Here is a 23,733-nt window from a genome sequence, read left to right as displayed (position 1 = left end):
ATGAAGAGTCAGGAAGGACTGAAAACTGAACAACAGCAGCAACACATTTGTAAGGGTGAATTATGATTATTGGCATGATCATCAAAACTCAGTGACCAAAGGGTACAGAGCAGAGAAGTAGAGTCCTACTTCACCTCTTGGCCCATAACCTTGGTACTTCTGGGTATGCTGGGGTGGATAGGAGAGTAGAGGAAACACTCCTGCAGCTTTCCTTTTGGTATAAAAAGAGAAATTTTGTTTCCTTTTAACTTGGTTTTTTTATCTAATTCAGTCAATAGTTAGATTACTAAATTACATTTCCTTCTTCAGCACATCTAAAAGTTAGCGAACCTCTTCTGAACTACTAGTCTGAGCTAAATTCAAGTTTTCTTCTTTGTTCTCTACTTCCTGGGCTAGTGATGGGAATTTTTTCTAGCTTACAAGTCTCTGTGCCATTGCCAGTTACAAAATCTGGTATCTTAAAGCTGAGAGGCTGACATTATTCTGACACATTTTGCTTGATGTCTAATTTCTATTACACGTAGTTCTTGACTCTTATCCACTAATCACTAATTCTTTTTATTTGACCCCAGCCTTACTCAAAATCGGTGTTTTTTATCCATGGACTTTCAGGAAAGGGAATTCTGTACATTTTTGGAGAAGCTAAAAGTACCAAGTATCCCATATAATTACTGATGCTAGAAAAATCTATTCATATAAAGTAAGTTGAAATGGAGAATATAAACAATTTTTTCCTACCTTTATTAGAGTTAATTTTTCAGAGTTGCTCGGAACTATCCAAAATATCCTATAATCTTCACCGATCAAGTTTTCCTGCTTGATGTAGTAATCCTCATTACCTGTTAAGAAATTTTAAATTTTTATGAATTATACTAAGCATTGCTACACTTAGCCTTACTGTCTGACTTAAGTGTAAGAAATATATTCATATCAAGTGGCATTTAGAATAACTTTCAAAATAATTTTTAATAGTACTTTTCCCACCAATTACATATCAAAACAATTCCGTTTCTATCATTATATTTTACTGATTCTGTTCATATTTTGCCACCACAAAAGGGTCTGCTATAAATAAATTTCTGTACATGGTCTTTCCTTTTCCCCTTATGATTTCTTCGGGATACAGACCTAGTATTAGTATTGTTAGATCAAAAGACATGCAAAGTTTGATTGTGCTTTATATATAGCTTAAAACTGCTCTCCAGAATCTGATAGGTGTGAGATAGTACTTCAAAGTTGTTTAATTTGCATTTCTCTAATCAAGATTTTGAGCACTTCTTTATATGCCTATAGAAAGCTTTGATTTCTTGACTGGAAAATTTCATTTGTATCCTTTGACCTCTTATCAATCAGGGAATTGCTTGCATTCTCATTTACTTGATTCAGTTCTCTCTATATACTTAATAAACGAGGCCTTTATCAGAGACACTTGCTGAAAAAAAGTGTTTCTCAGTTTTGTTTTCCTTCTAATCTTGGCTGGATTAATTTGTGCAAAAAGCTTTTAAATTAATCAAATCTGCCTATTTTAATTTTCATAATGTTTTCTATCTCATTTGGTTATGAACCTGTAACTCAATTCTTCCTTTAAGAATTTGGATGCTACACCAGTTGGTTCTTATGTTTTTAGTATTGCTATTACTTCATTGCCTTTGTTATCTTTTAGCAAGATGTAATTTCCTTCCTTCTCTTTTAATTAGCTCTATTTTTTTTTTAACTTTGCCTGACATCAGGACTGCTACTCCTGCTTTTTTTATTTCAGCTGAAGCATAGTAGATACTTCTCCAGCCCTTCACATTCTCTGTGTCTTTCAGTTTCAAGTGGATATCTTGTAAACATGTTGGAGGATTTTGATTTTTGCTCCCCTCTGCTTTCTAATTCCACCGTATGAGATTCTTCATCCCATTCACTTTCAGTTATGATAACTATTTCCCTCCATTCTATTTTCCCTCCTGCTTGTTTTCTTTCCTTTCACTCTTTCCCTCAATAGTACTTTGCTTCTGCTACCACCTCCCCTAATCTGTCCTCTCTTCTGTTAGTCACTCTTCTCCTCTTTTTATCTCTCACCACCTCTTACTTTTCTGTTGTATAATATAGATTTCTTTTTTTCAACTGATTATGTATATTGTTCCTTTTTTAAGCCAACACTGATGAGTAAGGTTCAAGCAATGCCTATCACACATCCTCCCATCTTTCCCTATACTATAATGGGTTTTTCTGTACCTCTTCATGTGAAGAATTTACTCCATTCTACTGCTCCCTTCCGTCTGTACCCAGTGTACTCTTCTTTCTTATTCCTTATTTTTTAAATGTCACTTTAATTCACTCTATACCAAAATCCTCGATGTAACAGTTAATTTAAAATTTAAAAAAAAATTTAGTACAAGTATCTTCCCATGTAGGGATGTAAATAGCTCAACTCCATTGAAATTTATATTTTCGATTCCCTTTTTAACTTTTTTAGGCTTCTCTTGGGTCTTAATATTGGAGATTGTATTTTTTGTTAGTCTTATGAAAGCTTGAAATCCTCCTATTTCACTGAAGTACCATTTTTTCCCTTGACATATTATGCTTAATTTTGCTGGATCCATGATGCTTGGTTGTAGTCCTTTGTCTTCAGGAATATAATTTTTCATGACCTCTGATACTTAGCTATTTTTATTTTATTTTTTCCTAATTACATTTTTTTCTTTTTATTGAATAATAAGAAAAAACAATAGAAAAAAGACAGAAAAGAAAAATGTCTTGGGCCCACCAGAACATCAGGGAGGATTCAAAATATATAACAATAAGTTTCCATTTCAAGAAAGCATATATAATAGAAAAAATAATATTCATGAGTATCTATTTTTTTTGCTTACTTGTAGGTTATTTTATTCTCTAAATATTTTTTAACCCCTTTTATTTGCCCCCTCTCCTAAGCATAAAAATATTTATATACACATATATACATATTCACATAGACTCACACACATATACATATAGCTATAAATGTGCATACATAGAATTATATGCCAACATACCCACATATATTTCAGACACACACACACACACACACACACACACACACACACACACACACATATATACACATACATCTAAAATATGGCTGACATATAATGTAGATTTCTCTCTCGACTCAATCTTTAATTTTGACTTTGTCTAATATAAATGATTACTATCCATAATAATAATATTATCATACTATTTATAGCATAAATAGTAAATAAATTCTTAACTATTGTAGCTCCTTAAAGTCCTGTGTAATCCTTACTGTGGCTCCCTGATATCTGAATTATTTCTTTCTGCCCACCAGCAGTATTTATTCCTTAATATTCCTTGGAGTTTATTTTTGGGGATCTCTTTCCTGAGGTGATTGGTAAATTCTTTCAATACCTATTTTGTCCTCTGGTTCAAGGATATGAAGGTAGTTTTTCTTGATAATTTCTTGAAAGATGCTGGCAGATCCTCCTTTTGATTATGGCATCAGGTAGACCAATGATTCTGACATTGTCTCTCCTGTATCTATTTTCCAATTAAATATTTTACTCCTTCTTCTGTTTTTTTTTTCCCCCATTTTTTTGAATTTAATTCTCAGAGTCATTAGCTTTCATTTGCCCAATTTTAACTTTTTTAAGGAGTTGTTTTTCTCAATTAACTTTTGTACTTTCTTTTCCATTTGGTCAATTGTATTTAAGGAGTTGTTTTTGTCAATGGATTTTTGTATCCCTTTTCCCATTTGGTCCATTCTACTTTTTAAACAATTCTTTTTTCAACCTGTTGACCTTTCCCCCATAACTCCTCTTGCATCATTTTCATTTCTTTTCCCATTTTTTCTTCTAATGTGATTTTTAAACTCCTTTTTGAGCTTCCATGAGTTCTGGCCCAAAAACCTTTGGGGTTTTGCCCATAGGTTGATACTGTTGTCCTCTTCTGAAGTTTGTGTCTCAATCTTCCCTGTCACCATAATAACTTTCTATGTCAGACTCTTTGTTGTTTTTGCTCATCTTTTTGGCCATTTCCTTTTCTCTTAAATTTGAGGTCTCTGCTTTCAGAATGAAAGGGGTACTCTCTTAGTACCCATAGTGTGCTAGGGGCTATATACATAGGCCCTTGGCTATTTACATAATGCTACACTGATATTACCCTGAGGGCCACCTTCCCATATGGTGCTATATTGATGGGGGTACCATGGAGGGTGGCTGGCACTGTTGGAAGCTACAGGGTTCTAGCTACTTTTCTAATGTTGAGCTGGGATCCCAATACTAAGGTGAATGAAGTATTTCTGTGTTTATCTGGGGCTACACTAAAGCATGTGGTGGGGTTCTGCCTACTCCATCTCACTGGGATGCTTCCTGTCCTGGATTATGTTCCTCTTTGACCCAAGTGAGACAGACTTTCTTGCTGATCTTCCAAGTTTCTTGGGCTAAAAGATTGGCTCACCCTGTGATTTATTTTATTTTATTTATTATTATTATTATTTTTTGCTGAAGCAGTTGGGGTTAAGTGACTTGCCCAGGGTGACACAGCTAGGAAATCTTAAGTGTCTGAGGCCAGATTTGAACTCAGGTCCTCCTGACTTCAAGGCTGGTACTCTATCCACTGCGCCACCTAGCCGCCCCGATTTATTTTATTTTTTGCTGCTTGTGTTGTTCCAGAATTTGACTTGATACATGTATTTGGGTTGTTTATAGGTGAATACAGGAGAGTTATGGTGATTTACTGCTTACTCTACCATCTTGGCTCCCAGAAGTCCGAGGGTCATAATATCTGATTAATTCATCAAAATCATTTGTTTAAATTAAAGAAGCTTACAGGATAAATGACAAATTGTTATTGATTAAGCCCTGGTTCACCATTATTTTTTATTTCTATACGTCCTGTTTTCCTACCCAGAAACTTCTAAGATATTTGCTATAGCATCCAAGTGTACCTAATCATTTCCAAGAGTTAAAAAGGGATGTATGCTTTTAATGATACTTACCTAACTCAATCTCTTTCTCTACTTCTAACTCAGGCATGGATTTCTCCTCTAAATAGAATTCTGGAGAGGCCCTTAACTCTAGCAGTGAGTCTAGCAGTTGCTTACGTTGTTGTAAGCACCAGGGTGAAAGGGAAGAATTATCTGTAGGGGCAGAAGTGAAAGTGTTATCCAATACATCTGAAATTAAAAGAGAAATTTCAAATGAAAAAAGAACATAGAGTATATGACCAATATTCACTTATCAAAGTGATTTCCAAGATTAAATCAGGGCCATGCTATACACTTTAGATGTTTCAGGATTCATGGCCATTTCTCTGTAACACATTCCAGAACTCATTGAGACAGGTTAAGTTTTTACTAGGCATAGGAATCACTTACCCAAAGGATGAATGATGCTCTCATCATTAGTAAGTTCTAATTTCTCAGGGATCTGAAGGTATTTAGTTGAGGAAATACTCGTAATTGAGGAAGCAGAAGAACCTGAGAATCCAGAGGAGTAGGTGTTTTCTTGACTGTTTTCCACAATTGGGCTGAAAGAAATACAGGTAAGTGAACCCCCAGCAGAAGTAATAAATGCTAATTCTTTCTCATTTAAAAGAAAAAAAGAAGAAAGAATTTAACTCTAATTTCAATAGCCTTTAAAAAAAAGTTGTTTTCAACACTATCCCAACAAGTTATTAACAACATAAATAATTTCCAGATATACACTCTCTATGCCCTCCCCAAGTGAAACTTCCTTTATAACAAAGAAAAAAAGTTAAGCAAAAAGAACTGACAAAGCAACCATACACTTAGTCCTTCACTTCTACAAGGGAAGAAAAAGGAGTTTCTCATCCCTTATCTAAGACTAAGTTTATATTATAACATTTACTTTTGAATTATACATCATTCAGCTTTATTTAGTAGGAATTTTTTACATTATTGTAGCTATTGTATATGCTGTTTTTTCCAATTTTTCATTCTTTATCCATTGACACAAATCTTCTCATTTTTCTCTTCTAGATGTCTCATAATTTTAATGTGTTAAGGCCCAATTCAATTGACTTGCAGCTAGATTCTGATTTAACAGCAATATTTAGCCATTTTAACATGACAAACAAACTTTGGACTTTTGAATAAACATTCAATTGTATTTATGGACCTTGTTGATATTAAATATTGAACTATATAGCTACTTAGATTATTTGTAACTGTTCAGACTTCATTTTTTTTCTTTCGTCCTCTCTTCTCATTTGATTTTTCACTCCTTTAGTAAACTAGGGCGCGAATATGAGAAATGAAACTCAAATGATTCAATTTCATTAATACAATGATCCAAGATATTTCCAAAGGGCTCTCATGATCAAAGAAGCTATCCACCTCCAGAGAGAAAACTGATGAATTGTGAGTATATTGGTTTTTTTGCTGTTTTTCTTTCCCATTTTGGGGACAATATAACTAATACAGAAATAAGTTTTGCATGACTTCACATATATGATGAGTATCATATTGCTTGCCTTTTCAATGAATGGAGGAGGGACTGGAGGAAAAAGAGGAATTTGGAATTCAAAATTAGAAAAAAATGAATTATGAAAATAAAAACAACTTGGCTCCCTATTAGCATACATGAAAATAATTAGGTTTTGGGAATAATCTTCAGATTGTTGTTTCTGAAGCTAAGTAAGTAGAATTAGTCCATTACCTAGGGCTTCCCACTCAGTTTGGTGCATCCATAGATAAGGATGTACCTTTCTCCAAACATCAAGAAATAAATTCCTTCCTTCCCATGTTATTCTCTTCTCCCCATTTGGCTTAGTAGTCTCCTTAAAGCTGATTGTCATGAATTCCCACTTTGCTGCATCATTCCTATTTCTCAATCAGTGCTTCTTAAGTTATGGTATGCAGATCTCCAGAGGTCCCTAAAACCTTTGCAGGGGGTTAAAGTTATTTTCATAATACCACCAAGATGTTGTTTGTCTATTAAAATACTCCTCCTTCTTCCACCTCCTTATCTGTGAGGTCCGATTTTTTCCATATATTCCCAACTAAAATGACATATTATAATACATTTAAAGCAGAAGCAGATTTGAGAATACAGCTGTATTCTATTAGGCTATTTATTAAAGAGACTTGCAAAAATATCTAAAACAATGTCACTCTTAATTTTTTTTTTTTGGAACTATGATAGTTATGTTAACATGTAATAGGTTTATTTTAAATTAATTAATGTTTTCCAAAAATTATCTCTTAATATATATCTCTTTTATACCATAAACATTAGCATAGCCACAAGAACAAAGCTTTTGGGGGTCCTTCTATAATTTTTAAGAATGAAAAGGAATTCTGAGACCAAAAAATTTGAGAACTGTCCAATGTGTTTACTCTTATAAATGCTATTAGTGCTTAGCTTAAGGTCTCGCACATATTAGGCACTTAATATTTATTGAGTGATTGGTGTCAGTGACCTCTCTCTACTCCTGAGAATAAAACCATGTAAATTCCCAAATTCAGTATATAGTCATACCGTGATCCTGATAAAACTAGCTATCTCTTCCTTGGATCTCACTTAGGCTAAGTTATGTCTCAGAAGAAAGATGTATAGAACCCAGGAGGCTATATCACAAATGAGTATAGGTATCTTGACTCTATCCTAAGTGGTGACAAATTATAACTAGCTAAATTCCTTGTAAAGTTGAGCTTTACCTTTCCTTCCTCAAATCTTGAACTGAAAAGTATACATATTCACAATGACTCATTTAGTAGCCTTATCATTATCAATGATTTCTCTATCAATTTCAGTCACAAACTTCACTTCTCTATCTACAATTTCAGTTCCTTTTTATATGCTGTCTTCCTCCCTTAGAATGTGTACTCCTTGAGAGCCTGGGCTCTTTCTTTTTGCTAGTACTTACCTTTCCAGTATTTAGCACAATGTTTGGCATACAGTAAATGCTGAATAAAACTTTGTTGACTAAGATTCTGTGATCTTTATTGCAAAGTTTCTTAACCTTTTGTCTGTCCCTGACCTCTTTGACAATCTGTAAAGACATTATTATTTTCCCACCAAGTCCCCAGACCCCAGATTAGGAATCTCTTTTGGAATAGGTACTTTGAAATAATATTTTCCAACTATAGCTTAGTTTCTTTCCATTTCTCCCACTCACTCACATCAAATTTTTTTGTCCCTGACCATGATATATTATCCCAGATCATCTCTCTCATATCAGTTATATTTGTCTCCCTAAATCAGCCTCATAATCTACCACCTTACTATTTCACAGCCTTTAAAAACTCTCATAGGACAGTTCAGCGGCACAGTAGATCAAGAGTTAGGAAGACTCATCTTCCCAAGTTCAAATTCAGCCTCACACACTTACTAGCTTTGTGATGCTGGGCAAATTACTTAACCTTGTTTGCCTCAATTTCCTCATCTATAAAATGACCTGGAAAAGGAAATGGCAAACCACTCCAATGTCTTTGTCAAGCAAATTCTAAATGGGGTCACAAAAAGCCAGACTGAAAGGACTAAACAAACTACTCTCATAGATCTTTGGGCTCTCTTGACCTTCACTATTTCAATTCCTCATATATGAATAACCCTATTTCTCTGCTCCTGTCTCCATCTGCCAACTATCACCGAATAAAGCCATGAGATCAGTACAATCTCATCTACTACAAATTAGTCTATAGACTCAGCTAGGCCCTTTGCTATGACTCAATAATTTTTTTACTCTTTCTACTATTTGCTTTTTATTTTCTACAGAAACTTTCAAATCTCCTTTTTGGTCTCAGCACTTCCCTTTTCTTAATATTTATAGTAGCTAATTTATGCTTCCTACTTCACCAAAGGGATTAAGAAATACAACATGGCTTTCCCCGGGATCCCACCTCCCTTTCTCAAAATTTCTTGGAGTTATTGCTCTCTTTCCCACTTCCTTTCTCCTGATCACACTAACTCCAAAAGTCTTCTAAATGTGCCTTCATTCTATTTCCTGCCCAATTATGTTCCAGTTTTTAATCATCTCCTCCCTCTTTCATATAACACGTTACAAAATGAAGCATACATTGTCAAAGAGACATACAACTGTTGGCTTTGTTTAACTGTGCTTCTCTGTTATAAGGGAGAGATGCACTTTTGGTCATAAAGGTGGTAGATATTATTAGGAAGCAATAAAAAGTGTTTTTAAAAATACTAGATTTATCTCAAAATATCTGTCTCTGACACTAGCTATGTAAGTTACTTAAACTTTGTAAACCTCAATGTCCTAATTTGTAAAACAAATTAATACCAGAAGTATTAAGACCTTATATTGTTGCTGGAAAGGTAAACTGAGATAATGTATGTGAAGTACTTGTTAAATCACCTTGTTAGTCACCAACTGTTATTACTGTAGTATAATGACAATACTATTATTATCAAGAATTGTCAGTAGCTTTTCTACTAACTAAAATGACAGATTTCTGAGCTTGTCAATCAAAGCCTACCCATGCATCCTTATTTCCCATTATTCTTTTTCATACATTCTTTATCCTAGTCTATTTAATTTGCTTGATGATCCCAAACCTCCTCTCTCTATGCCAGTGTGCTAATTGCCCCTTGTACCTGGAATGTACTTCTTCCTCACATCTGTTCGGACGCCTAATTGATGGGCCACATCTCATTGAAAACCTTATTTGATACCACTGGTTAATGATGACCACTCTCTTATTTAATTAGTTTGTATTTATCTGATACATGTTGTAAGCCTTAGTAGAATGTCAATCTCTTGAGGACAGGTTTTTTTAATTTTGTCTACATCTCTTAACACCTAGGGGCTTATATAGAACAGGCACTTAAATTCCATTGTTATTTTGAAATCACTGTCTCTTTCCTACATGATCATATGGACATAGAGTAGTCCATACTTTTATGTTTGGGTCTCCTCAATTCTAAAATACCTGTTACTTGACTCGTTTACTTTCTGCAGCCACTGTCCTCTATCTCTCCTCTCCTTTGGCAAACGTCATGAAGTTGTCCATTTCTATGACTGTTAATCAGTAAATATTTACTAAGTGCTTACTATGTGCCAGGTATCGTGCTAAGCTTTGGGTTACAAAAAGAGGCAGAAGATAATGTTTACCCTCAAGAAACTCACAATCTAGTGGGAGAAATAACAAACAAACAAGATACAAACAAACTACATACAAGATGAAAGCACTAGAGTTAAGGGGCTGGGACGGTTTACTGGAGAAGATGGAATTTTATTTGGGGTAAAGGAAGCTGGGGAAGGTAGTAGGCTAAGATGAGGAAGGAGAGAATTTTAGACATGGGAAACAATCCGAGAACATGTACAGTTGAGATTCAAAGTATCTTGTTCATGAAACAGCAAGGTGGCCATTGTTAGTAGCTCAGGGTCTATATCAAAATAATGGCAGAGTCAGAGAAGAGAAAGGGAACATCTTTCTTTCTTGTCTGAGAGACAAGTTGCAAAGGGGAAACTTACTAGGCCCTTACACCTGACTGGATATATGGAGTGAAAAAAGGGTGAGTCAAAGATAATGCCCAGATTACAAATCTGAGGGACTGGGAGGGTGTTCTTATCTTCTACAATAATAGGGAAATTAGGAAGTAGGGAGGAGTTAGAGAAGAGGATAATGAGTTCAGTTTTGCACATGTTGAAAATCTGTACTGGACATTTAGTTTGAGATGTCCCAAAGGCACATGGAGACGCAAGACCTGCTGGGGAGTTGTTTCAGCCATGTCCCAACTCTTTGGGATCGCATCTGTAGGTAAGAGATTCTAGCAGTAATTTGCTTTTTCCTTCTCAGCTCATTCTTGCAATCCAGAACTTGAGGAAAACAAACAGTTCAGGTCCTCCTGCCTCCAAGCTTGGCTCTTGGCCCACAGCAGCACTAGCAGAGAGGTTAAGGAGATAGGTGGATCCAAAGATTGGCGAATGGTTAGAAAGGCAGACTGGAAATATTGTCCCCCCAAACTGAGATGGGAGTATCACAGAACTGAGAGTAAATCAGCAGTGACAGAGGCCGCCGAGGGGTTGAGGAGGAGGTGGAGACATGACCCTGGATAGAGCAATTAAGACATCCCAGGTAAGCTGAGGAGAGCAGTTTGGGGGGGGGAGGGGGGGGAGATTTGGTGAGGCCAGAAATCAGACTTTAAGAGGGGTGGAGGCCTGTAGGCATCCTTCTCAAGGAGTTTAGCTACAAGGGTAGAGGAAGTGTGGGGCAATCGTTAGAGGGACCAAGAGAGGGTTTTCTGAGGCTGGAACAATCATGGGTATATTGGAGGCACAAGGAAAGAAGCCACGAGATAGAGAAATTGAAGATAGGTAGAAGCATAAGGATGGCATTTCCCTTATTGCCCACTCTCTGATCCACTTGTTGCAATCTGACTTTCAGCTCCATCACTTTCACTGAAACGGCTCCTTCTAAAGTGACCAATTACTACCTACCTTCCATCCTACAATGAGCTTTTTTCTAGCTTATCCTCTCTGATTTTCCTCAACTTCTGAAAAACTTCTTAAACTCTAGATTTTATCTTTTCTAATTTTAACAGAAATAGTTCTTCATAGGTCTGTTCTTGGTTTTCTTCTCTCTAATCTTGCCCTAGACAATCTTACTCTTCACCTATTGCTTCTGCATCTCTAGTTCTAGCCTTTCTTCTGAGTCCCAGACTAGAACTCTAAATGCCTACACTCTGTCACTGTGATGGTCTCCTTAGAATCTCCATCTCAGAATTTCCAAATGTATGAATCATACTTTTCTGACTTCAATATCCCTATTAATAGTATTAGCATCCACTCAGTCTCCTTCTTATGAAATCTTACTGTTTTGATTCTTCCCTGTTTCTCACTTCTCATATTTAACTGGTAACCAAGTCTTGTTCATTTTACTTGCGTAACATTTCTCAAATCCACCCTCTCCTATCTATTTCCATTGCTCACATCCTAGTACAATTCCTCATTAGCATTTGCCTAAACTATTTCAACAACCTTGTAAGAAGTCTTCTTAACTCTACTCTAATGCATTCATTATGCCATTGTCAGACTAACATAAACAGACATGATCACATCATTCCTCTGCTCACTAGAAAAAGCACTGAATATTGGAGGCCACCAAAGTACTATTGAAGCTTTAAAATAATCCAATCATTTTAGAAAATAAATTGGAAATATATCCCAGAAGTCATTAAACTGCAAATCCTTTGATCCAGCCATACCACTATACTAAGTATGTACTCTAAGATAAATAAGACAATATGAGAAGCATACTGTTGTAGCAAAAAAATGGGAAGGAAGTGCCCATCAATTGGAAAATGACCAAATAAAAAATGGCATATGGATATAACAGAATATTATTGCACCATACTAAATGATGAAAGGGATAGATTCAAATAAACCTGGAAGAACTTATATAAAAATGATACAGATGACATGATGGTATACTTAGAGAACCCCGAAGACTCTGCTAAAAAGCTATTAGAAATAATTCAGAATTTTAGCAAAGTTGCAGGATACAAAATAAATCCACATAAATCCTCAGCATTTTTATACATTACCAACACAGTCCAACAGCGAGAGATACAAAGAGAAATTCCATTCAAAACAAATGTCGAGAGTATAAAATATTTGGGAATATATCTACCAAAGGAAAGTCAGGAATTATATGAGCAAAACTACAAAACACTTGCCACAAAAATAAAGTCAGATTTAAATAATTGGAAAGACATTAAGTGCTCTTGGATAGGCCAAGCGAATATAATCAAGATGACAATACTCCCTAAACTAACCTATTTATTTAGTGCTATACCAATCAGACTCCCAAGAAACTATTTTAATGACCTAGAAAAAATAACAACAGAATTCATATGGAACAACAAAAGGTCGAGAATTTCAAGGGAAGTAATGAAAAAAAAATTAAATGAAGGTGGTCTAGCTGTACCTGATCTAGAACTATATTATAAAGCAACAGTCACCAAAACCATTTGGTATTGGCTAAGAAATAGACTAGTTGATCAGTGGAATAGGTTAGAGTCACAAGGCAAGATAGTGAATAAAAATAGTAATCTAGTGTTTGACAAACCCAAACATCCCAACTTTTGGGATAAGAATTCATTATTTGACAAAAACTGCTGGGAAAACTAGAAATTAGTATGGCAGAAACTAGGCATGGACCCACATTTAACACCCCATACTAAGATAAGATCAAAATGGGTCCAAGATTTAGGCATTAAGAACAAAATCATAAATAAATTGGAGGAACATGGGATAGTCTACCTCTCAGACTTGTGGAGGAGGAAGGAGTTTGTGTCCAAGGGAGAACTAGAGACCATTATTGATCACAAAATAGAACATTTTGATTACTCCAAATTAAAAAGTTTCTGCACAAACAAAACTAATGCAAACAAGATTAGAAGGGAAGTAACAAATTGGGAAAACATTTTTTCTGATAAAGGCCTCATTTCCAAAATATACAGAGAATTGACTTTAATTTATAAGAAATCAAGCCATTCTCCAATTGATAAATGGTCAAAGGATATGAACAGACAATTTTCAGATGATGAAATTGAAACTATTGCCACTCATATGAAAGAGTGTTCCAAATCACTATTGATCAGAGAAATGCAAATTAAGACAACTCTGAGATATCATTACACACCTGTCAGATTGGCTAAGATGACAGGAACATATAATGATGAATGTTGGAGGGGATGTGGGAAAACTGGGACACTGATACATTACTGGTAGAGTTGTGAAAGAATCCAACCATTCTGGAGAGCAATCTGGAATTATGCCTAAAAAGTTATCAAAATGTGCATACCGTTTGACCCAGCAGTGCTACTCCTGGGCTTATATCCCAAGGAAATACTAAAGAAGGGAAAGGGACCTGTATGTGCCAAAATGTTTGTGGCAGCTCTTTTCATGGCTGGAAACTGGAAAGTGAGTGGATGTCCATCAATTGGAGAATGGTTGGGTAAATTATGGTATATGAATGTTATGGAATATTATTGTTCTGTAAGAAATGACCAACAGGAGGAATACAGAGAGGCTTGGAGAGACTTACATCAACTGATGCTAAGTGAAACGAGCAGAACCAGAAGATCATTATACACTTCAACATACTGTATGAGGATGCATTCTGATGGAAGTGGATTATCTTCAACATAGAGAAGAGCTAATCCAATTCCAATTGATCAATGATGGACAGAATCAGCTACATCCAAAAAAGAAACACTGGGAAATGAGTATAAACTGTGAGCACTGTTTTGTTTTGTTTTTTCTTCCCAGATTATTTTTAGCTTCCAAATACAATTCTTCCTTTGCAACAACAACAACAAAATTCGGTTCTGCACATATATATTGTACCTAGGATATACTATAAAATATTTAATATGTATGGGAATGCCTGCCATCTAGGGGAGGGGGTGGAGGGAAGGAGGGGAAAAATTTGGAACAGAAGGGAGTACAATGGATAATGTTGTAAAAAAAAAAAAAAATTACCTATGAATATGTACTGTCAAAGAAAATGTTATAATTATAAAAATTAATAAAAAAAAATTAAAAAAAAATGATACAAAGGTGAAGTAAATAGAACCAGAAGAATAACATACACAGTGGTTGAAACACTGTTAAACAACTCTGAAAGATAAAATAAGCCCTCTGATAAATGAGATGGCCAATCATGTTTCTAAGGGACCTGTGAAGAAATATGCTACTTATTTTCTAAAAAGGGATGGATTAAGGTATAGAACAAAACATATCACAAGGTTAATATGTGGATTTGTTTTGTATGATTGTGCTTTTTGTAATAATGAACAAGTTTGGGGTGGAATCGGTAGAGATAAGTCTTGGAGGTCAAGTAAGAATAGTAATAATATAGTCATGCAAAAAAAGAAAAAAGTTTAAAAATGTTATTGAAGATTTTTGAAAAGGAACAGAACACAAAAGAAAGATCAGGAAAAAAAAAATTTCCCCACAGATAAGCAGGCAGAATGGTTTAAAAACTAAGATGTCAAATATTTATATATTTATATGATCTTTAGGATAAACTCTGCCTGACATTCAAAGTCCTCCATAATCTGGTTCTGCTTCTACCTTTTCATGCACATTCCTCCTCTGCCCACTCTGTTGCAATCCTGTTGAATTATCCTTTCTCTAAGAATATGTCCTGTCATCCTTGTCTCTATGCCACTGCTGTTCTACAACTTAACTTTCTCCTTCTCCTTTTGCAGCTGACTGACATAGTGAGCCCACTTTATTTCCTGGCTCGCCCTGGACAACCAATCACACTTGGCTTTAGATCCCAGTCAGCAGGCATTCTTCCTATCTGTCTGTTGCTCTCCAATGGGCCCTTTAATTAGGAAAATAACAAATGTTTGCTGAATGAATAACACTTGATTTTCCAAAGCCTCAAACCTATTCAGCTCATCTAGCTCAGGCTTTGATTTCCATTTTTGCTTTCTGACTCCTACCTTGGTAATATTTCCTTTCCTAATACTTTAGGGAACTACTGTTCCAATGTCAAAGTACTGTCTTTCCCCCATTCCTTGTTACTAGTACAAGAAAAATGTACTGAGGGAAATGCCTTCTACCAATGTAGATTATTCAGTCAATCAACAAGTATTTTTCAAACTCCAGCTCAGTGCCAAATAATTACTGGGTACTCTGGCAAGACTGGTGTGACTACCTTTGCTAGTGACCTAAATTATCTTTGGTCAATGGTGATGAGTGTTTTTCAGCATCTCACAATGTACTGCACTAAAGCAGCCTGTGTTGCGTAGACTAGGACACAGGTCTTAGATGACATACTAGGACATAGGTCATTCTCTATGGTGACACAATTATAGACCCTTATCTTTTTTACTAGACCCTGGTGCAAGCTCCTGTCTTCCTGGCTATGATCACAGCTTCAGGCTTCCTTAACCTAACCCTAGTTCCTTAGCTGGCCTTTTCTCTCTGAACACCTTCCCCAGTACTCATCTGCTGGCTGTTTCTGTGTAGATGTGGGCTGGCAAATGCACTTACTTTTTTAGATTTTTTTTTTTTTTAAATAATTTCTTCAGGCTTTTTTAAACTTCTTGTTGGAGTACTTGTGGGAGAACTGAACTGTTGTCATCCCACTCATTCCATCACATTGAGCAGAGTTCCTCTTCATTCTATTTATATAATGAATCTAAGTGTTGAACTGAAAGTTTAATTTTCTCCTAAGCTCCCAGGACCACCAAGGAAATCTACTGCCTATTTCTCTAGTTCCTCCTCCTGCCTTAGGTTTATCCAGACCTATTTTCCTAATTTCTCTGACTTTCTAAATAGGGACAAACAAACTAACCTCCAATTACCACAAAAACTGTTTCATTAAATTAATTGAATTTAGTCTTATCCTAATCTAATGCCCAAGTATTCAGTACTGCTAGGAAGGCATCATTCAATTTCTCCTAGCCACTTGATAATTACCTATTAGCAATTAACTCCTAACAATTACTCTAGCCATTAGAATGTATAGTCATTTAAAAGGGTACACAAGAAGCAGGGAGCCCAAAGATAGAATGCAAACACTGGAAATATGCAAATGAAGTCTTTTAAAATGGAATTTTCTTTATATTCTATATAACAATCCCAATCCTGCTAATTCAGTGGATAAATTGAAGATGGTCCTTGCTTAGTCTTCAATGTTTAAACTATAGCACTGTCCTTCAGCATTCTTTGTTTAATAAAACCAAGTATTTGTTCAGTTATTACTAACTTAAGCCTCCCCCACCTAAAACTGTGAAATGAGCTAAGCAGCCAGAGATTAGAGAGAACAGAGAAGGATGGAGAGATTAGAGGCCCTCTTAAGTATGAAAAAGAGGTTTAGGAAGAGTGAGAAATCAAAGGACAGGACAAAAAGGAATTCAGAATTCATGATCACAAAGGTCATGATCTCTAAGATACAATTGCACCTTTACATATCTGAGACAAAGTGAAGAATTAATCTAAGTCAGAGGAGTTGAGACCCAGTGAGTCATTAAAATGTATGCTGAATGTTTCAAGTATAATGGCAGGAGTAGGGCTAGCAACCTGCAGAACAGTGGAAGAGTTAGGTGAGACATAAAATATGTGTGCAGAGGTTGGAAAAGCTAGGAAAAAAGGATACTGCTAGTTGACAAGAGTTGCTGTTTTCCAGAGCCTCTTCCTTTTGTTTTACTCACTTAATGGCTAATTGATGTTTACAAATAAATTAAGCCCCTCTTTTCATTTCATTACCCCTGATATCACCCCTGAAAATTACCTAACAATGGATGATTATGAAAGCCTTAGATCATACCTATACAGAATCAATTAGAAAGTTAGGAAATACTAAACACAGTAAACATTGAGCAACATGATAAAAAAAAAGAAACTATATTCTGAGAAGAAACAACCATATACCAATGTAGGACTCAATTCTACAGAATTCTTAGAGAACAAATCAAAATCATTATCAAATTAGAAGGATGAAAATAAGAAGATATGGCATGAAATTGAGGGAATGCTAATCTGGTTTATTAGTGATCTCAAAATGAGGAATTAATAAAAAGAGCAGACATCAACATTAACTACTACTATTTCCTAAGTGTAGAGATATAAATCAAGTGTCAAAAACAGAATAAAAGAATTTAGAAACTAGCCAATAAACATTTGACATCCTCATCAAATGAAAAGACACTACAGTCAAATCAATTTAGAATATAAATTTGTTCACAAAATCTTTTGGACAATCTGGTATAATGGACAGAGAGCTAGTCTCAAAGTCAAGAAGAAATTGGACAGGCAATATAGAAGCACAAAGAACTAGGCCTGGAATTGAGTAATATAAGAAGGAAGTTGAATTGTAATTTAGAAACTACACTAGTGCTATATACTTACAAGTCACAAAGAATTAAAGTTGCAGTTTACTAAAAGGTTAATAGAGAGGCACAAAACAGGTGTGAACATATAACCTAAGAAAAACTGTTCTTAGGAGAAGTAACATAAAGGAGAGTCCAGGAGAGAGATGTTAGGTGACTCATACAGTAAAAGCAATGGAATATGGTACTTGGGTATTCCAATGGTATCTGTGAAATGATGCAATCAAAAGAAAAGCCCCTAGTATGTTGTCTAATATATCTGTGAAAAATACGGAGTGAGGTACAGACAAGAATCAGATAGGATAAGCAAACATAGATCTGTACATTGTTGGATGCAGCATGCACAATGAACTAGAAGATCACAGGATCACAGCAATAGAGCTCCAACAGGAGAAAACTGAGGCCCCAGGAGGTTAAGTGATTTGTTTAAGATCTACAGCAAATATCAATCAGTAAGAAAAAACTTACATCCACCATATAATTAGTCATCATCTAACCAATGAAATGCTCTGTCCAGCATCCTTTCCATTAGACACCAAAATAAGTATAGAGAAATTATTTTGTTAATAATATTTGGTTAATTCCAATAATCCTAGGATGGAAAATACCATCTTCATCCAGAAAGAAAACTAAGGAGACTAAATATTTTCACACCCCCCCTTTTTTAAAAAAAATTCTTTTGGGGATAGCTAGATAGAACAGTGGATAGAGCATAGCCCTGAAGTCAGGAGAACCAGAGTTCAAATCTGGCCTCAGACACTTAACACTTCCTAGCTGTGTGATCCTGAGCAAGTCATTTAACCCCAATTGCCTCAGCAAAACAAACAAACCAAAAACCTTTTGGTCTGATTTTTCTTGCATAACATGATATATATGGAAATATGTTTTTAAAAGACTGTACATGTTTAACCTATGTTTAATTATATGCTGTCTTGGGGAACAGGGAGGTAAAAGATGAGGGAAAATTTTTTGGAACACAAAGTCTTATAAAAATGAATGATGGAAACTACATGTATTTGAATAAAATACTATTGACAATTTTTTTTTAAAAAAGAGAAAAATAACATTTAACTAGTGCTGATTCACTTAAAAGTTGAAACATAGTAAAAATAATAAAATAGTGATTTTAACATTATTTGAGAAAAGAGAAAATGTTTCAATAATCATTCCAGACCACACTGGTTTATCTAACACTTTGAGTTTAGCATTATAATGAAGTTAAAGTCTAGATACCCATGTTAATTTTAAAAATTAAGAACGTAATTTTGAACCACACACACACACAAAAAAAATTAGAATTAAAGCATCCCTGGATAGCCAGAATATAGAGAAACGGTATTCTTGGGAAATAACAAGATCCACACGGAAGAAGAAAAAGTACAAATAAATAAGCAGATTCATGTATAGTCCACAATTACCTCAATTTCTTCATGCCAAGAGCTTGATTGTAAGTAACCTCACAAACAGTTTGCTGGTTTATAGACTTTCTCTTCAGCTGTAGATCTTCTGGTAGAATTCTCTCAGGATTGACGGATGGTGGGTGCTTCTGTGTTGTTATTCCATGAAAAGGAGTTGATACAAAGCGGGCTGCCCTAACAAAGTCACAAGTATCTTCTGGATTGGGACATATAGGCATATTTCTAAAACCTGTGATAATGGCATCTTCACTCAGGGGCTCAATTCCAATGAATTCATCCTGAAATATTTAAGAGAAAAGATTTTTATGAGAAATAATTTTTATCAGTTCCTAAATTGATTTTAAGTTTAGAAAAAAAAAAAAAAAAAGAAGCAGCCTTGGATGTTATAATAAACTACTTGAAGAACTTATGTTATTATAATGTGTTTATCCTACATGTATAATCTAACAAGAGTACCTAATATTTGCACCCTCCAGATTGTGGCCTGTTGGCTATCATTATAACACTTGAAATGCTACATAAATGTGAGGGATTTTGTACCTGAAATGCCAAGTCTAGCATGTCATTGTGATACAAAAATATCCCTGGGTTTTTAAAGGCTAACTTACCACAATTTGACAGGCTCTACCTAACTAAAAAGACTCCAAAAATAAATCTAACAATGAAATGCAAACATATCTTAGCCAAGTTCAATCAGACATCACCAACTGATCGAATATTTAGTCAACTCACAAAAGCCATTTTACCAATGCATGGATAGGTGATGATCTGCATTACTGAGAAAGTACCTTTCTACCAAGACCAATGAAATCACAGAATCTTGAAGAACTAATATTCTATATTAAGAATTCTTGCTATTCCTATGTAGTGCACTTCAGGTATAAGAAGTTTGGTTTAATAAAATCAAATTGAAAAGTAGTGTGAGAGGGAGGCAGAAAAATCTAAGTGACATTAAGCATTACTAAAGCTAGAATTTTAAAAGTACCAAAGAAAAGATCTACAGTCTTTGTAGATCTGTATATATTTTATATGACTACTTTATAAATTTAAATGGATCTGTGGGGAAATGTGAATGGATATTAAAATCAAAATCAAAAACAGGTAGAAGTTATGAGAAAAGATATTAAAAATAGATGAAAAAGAATCCCTTCAATGTCTTACCCACCCCAATTAACTTTGGATAAAAGTCTCTGAATGTCTAGCAAAGCCATCTAGAAAAAAACAGCTAATCTTTTCTAGGCTTTATTCATTTTAAATCCAATTACCTTTTTCTTTATCCATTTGATAAAGCTCTTAATGTGCATGCATATTAAGTCTTTATTGAAAACATTTTTAGAGACTTCTCAGAGTAAAACTTTGATACAAGAGCCAAGCCCATGGAATGGAAAGGAAAAGATACTGTAAACTAGAAGGAATTTTAGAGATCATCTAGTTTTAATCTCTTCTACAACTTCAGGAAACTTTTCTACAGTACATCCCCAGTCCCCTTCAGATAGTTACATAGTCTTTTGCTTGAATATAAACATGTAAGAGCAGACTAATTGATTCATGGCAGCCTCTTTGTTGGATGGCTCTTCATTACAAAGTTCTTTATACTAAGGAGTTCTTTATACTCCCTTATAACTCCAACTCAATTTTAGGCTTCGATGAGAAAAGGAGAAAGTCCTTGAGCTGCACAAGGAGAAAGAAATCAGATAGATGACTTAAAAAAGGGACTAGCCTACCCAGCTAGGTCAGAGAATGAATCTGAGAATTTTGAGAGAGTAATCTCCAAACCTAGACACTGTTCCAGATTTTATTTCTGGGTAGAAAGAGATTATAGTTTAAAATCATAGAAACAAAAACTAAGGCTGAAAATCTTAATTAGAATAGAAATTTTGACAGGCTAGACTCCTAGACTTAATCTAGAAGGATGGAATTCAAAAAGGATAAAGGTAAGTCTTATAACTTGGATAACAACAAAAAAATCTACTTCACACAGTGTAGAAATATGGCTAACTTGTAGTTAATATTTTAATTTTTCCCAATTATATGCAAAATAATTTTTTTAGACATTTGTTTTTTAAAACTGAGTTCCTGATTTTCTTCCTTCCTCCACTGAGAAGCCTGATGTAAAGTTATGCAAAACATTTCCATTAAAGTCATGTTTTGAAAGAAAACAAAGATCTCTATCCATCCCCCATTCTAATTTAAAAAAAAAAAAAAAAAAAAAAAGATGCTTCAATCTGTATTCAATTACAATCAATTCTTTTTCTGATTATGGAGAGCATCTTTCATAAGTCCTTCAGAGTAGTCTTGGATCACTATTGTTGAGAATAGCCAAATTATTCACAATTGACCATCGCATAATATTACTTTTGCTTTGTATACAGTACATTTCACTTTGCATGAGATATAAGAATTTTAATTGGACTACAACTCAATATGAAAAAGCAGTATAATGTGGTAGCCAAAAAAAAAAAAAAGATTAATACAATTTTCAGCCATATTAATAGAAGTAGTTTCTAGGAATAGGAAGGTGATAGGCCCATTATAATCTGCCCTTGACAAACTTCACCTGAAATTGCATATTCAGTTGTAGGTGACTTACTTTAAAAGATTATTGATAAACTAAAGAGTAACAAATTAGCAAATGGATCTTGAGTCCATGCCAGACAAGGAACTGGGGATTGTTAGCTTGGAGGAAGAAAAGGTTCAGGAGAGAATAGAATAGCTGTCATGTGAAGAAGAGCTGAAACTATGGTCCTAGAGAGCCAAATCAGGTGCAATAGATGGAAATGTCAAGAAGGGAATTTAAATTTGATGTCATGAAAAACTTCCTAACAAAGAATTTCCATAGTGAAATAATCTTCCTCAAGAGGATGGACAATTATTTGTACAGGGAAGATGCTTTCTGTGTTGTACTAGGTAGATGCTGAGGTGCCTTCCAGGTCTTTAATCCTGTTGATCTATGATTCCTCTCTACTTGATCACTATCCTAGGCAATCATTTGTACCCTCAGGAAGATCAAAGAATAATCTAATAATTTTTTCCAGATGATAGAAATAAAGATATTTGAAGGAATCTATTATATCATTCTCTACAACATATATCTATATCTTATCTAAATACACACACACATACATATATATTTATAGTTCATACATTGTTGACCTAGGGATCATATTGTGATGTGTATTCCACTCCTTATATTTTCAAATTTAGACAGCATTAATCCAAAAGATTTTTGCTCATTTACTTAAGGAGACTGCTACTTACACAAACTTCTAGAGGAAGATCTTCCCTTGGGGTCATGTCTTCTGAAGATTTTAGCACAGCAAGGGCTTTTCGCTGGCTTGATGCCTGTAAAGGTTCTGCAGGAAGACTGAGGAAAAAAAAAAAACAAAAAAAACACCACCACACCTTCTGTTCAGTACATTTCTTTCTGAGTTGGCATAGTTACCCCCAATCGAGTCTTACATAAATATGAATATTTGTGAAGCAAATCAAACCTGATGTTCTGGTTTTCTGAAGGAACAGATTCATCAAAAATGGAGAATGGTATGATGGGCCCTATAGAACAAGACAGATTGAGTCACAAACTAATTTTTAATATAAATATAATTCCTCTCTTAAATCAGCTTCCCACAAGAATGATTCATAAAAAATTTCCTTAGTACTCCTTTAACACAAATGAAAAAGAAAATACAATTCTTAAATCAATTATATATAAAAGCAACGAGCCAAATTACACCCTTGATTTTTCTCTATAAAGTATTCCAAATCTCACCCCATGGCCTAAACTGCTGAACACCATCTAAAGGCTCTAGCAGCTATCCTGGGAAATTCTTTTTTGCCATTAGCTCAAGTTTATTTTGTTCCAAAGATTTTCTAATTACATGTTAAGTAAAGTTTGTTTGAGTGTACTTATAACATATCAATCCTACAGTTCCACATCCTAAATTCAAGACTCTACTTCAAAAGTTGCTCCAATGATACCCTTCTCTCCCCTCCCCCCAAGTCAATTATAAATGTTGATAAGTCAGTTGAGAAATATAGGAATTTTTGCTGTCCAGCCTTGGTTATCAAAGTCAATGAACCTTATGTGGTTAGAGCTCACAGGGCAAGCATGAGAAACCCTTGGTGACTAAAGAAGCCAAGTCCTTGGAAAACAGTAATTGGGTTTTTCCCCCTACCTATTATAACTTCTTTATCATATTCTCATCTACTTTTTCCTCTAGACCAGAAAGGTCTTCATTTTGTAATTTGAGGGCAATAAATGCAATAAAAAAAATCAATCATACTGCTGAGCTCATATAAAATCTATGTAAATATTAATACACTCCCTTTAAACAACAAGGTTTTAGAGACTTTAAGCAGAATCAGGCCAATAAGAGGTCTCCTTTTCCATTTCTTTTATCCTAATCAGGAAACTTTATGCTATTCATTACTTTGCATACATTTTCTCCCTCACTAACAAAATTTCCAGTTTAGAAATTTCTGAATATTACTTA

General features: G+C 34.8%; 1 protein-coding gene across 1 annotated transcript in view; it reads right to left on the bottom strand.

Annotated features, from left to right (window-relative positions):
- BUB1B (BUB1 mitotic checkpoint serine/threonine kinase B) overlaps positions 1–23,733 on the bottom strand; it is a 65,746-nt gene that overhangs the window by 9,690 nt on the left and 32,323 nt on the right. The window contains exons 13-18 of the mRNA XM_074289259.1: positions 22,732–22,792; positions 22,499–22,604; positions 19,241–19,518; positions 5,360–5,511; positions 4,982–5,122; positions 739–839 (exon numbers count right to left, since the gene is read on the bottom strand). Of these exons, the coding sequence (XP_074145360.1) occupies positions 739–839; positions 4,982–5,122; positions 5,360–5,511; positions 19,241–19,518; positions 22,499–22,604; positions 22,732–22,792 (839 nt within the window). The remainder of the gene's footprint in view (positions 1–738; positions 840–4,981; positions 5,123–5,359; positions 5,512–19,240; positions 19,519–22,498; positions 22,605–22,731; positions 22,793–23,733) is intronic.

This window comes from Sminthopsis crassicaudata, chromosome 2 (assembly GCF_048593235.1).
Source record: "Sminthopsis crassicaudata isolate SCR6 chromosome 2, ASM4859323v1, whole genome shotgun sequence".
NCBI classification, from domain to species: domain Eukaryota; kingdom Metazoa; phylum Chordata; class Mammalia; order Dasyuromorphia; family Dasyuridae; genus Sminthopsis; species Sminthopsis crassicaudata.
The sequence above is the reverse complement of the archived record's forward strand: the minus strand, read 5'-3'. Positions and strand labels throughout refer to the sequence as shown.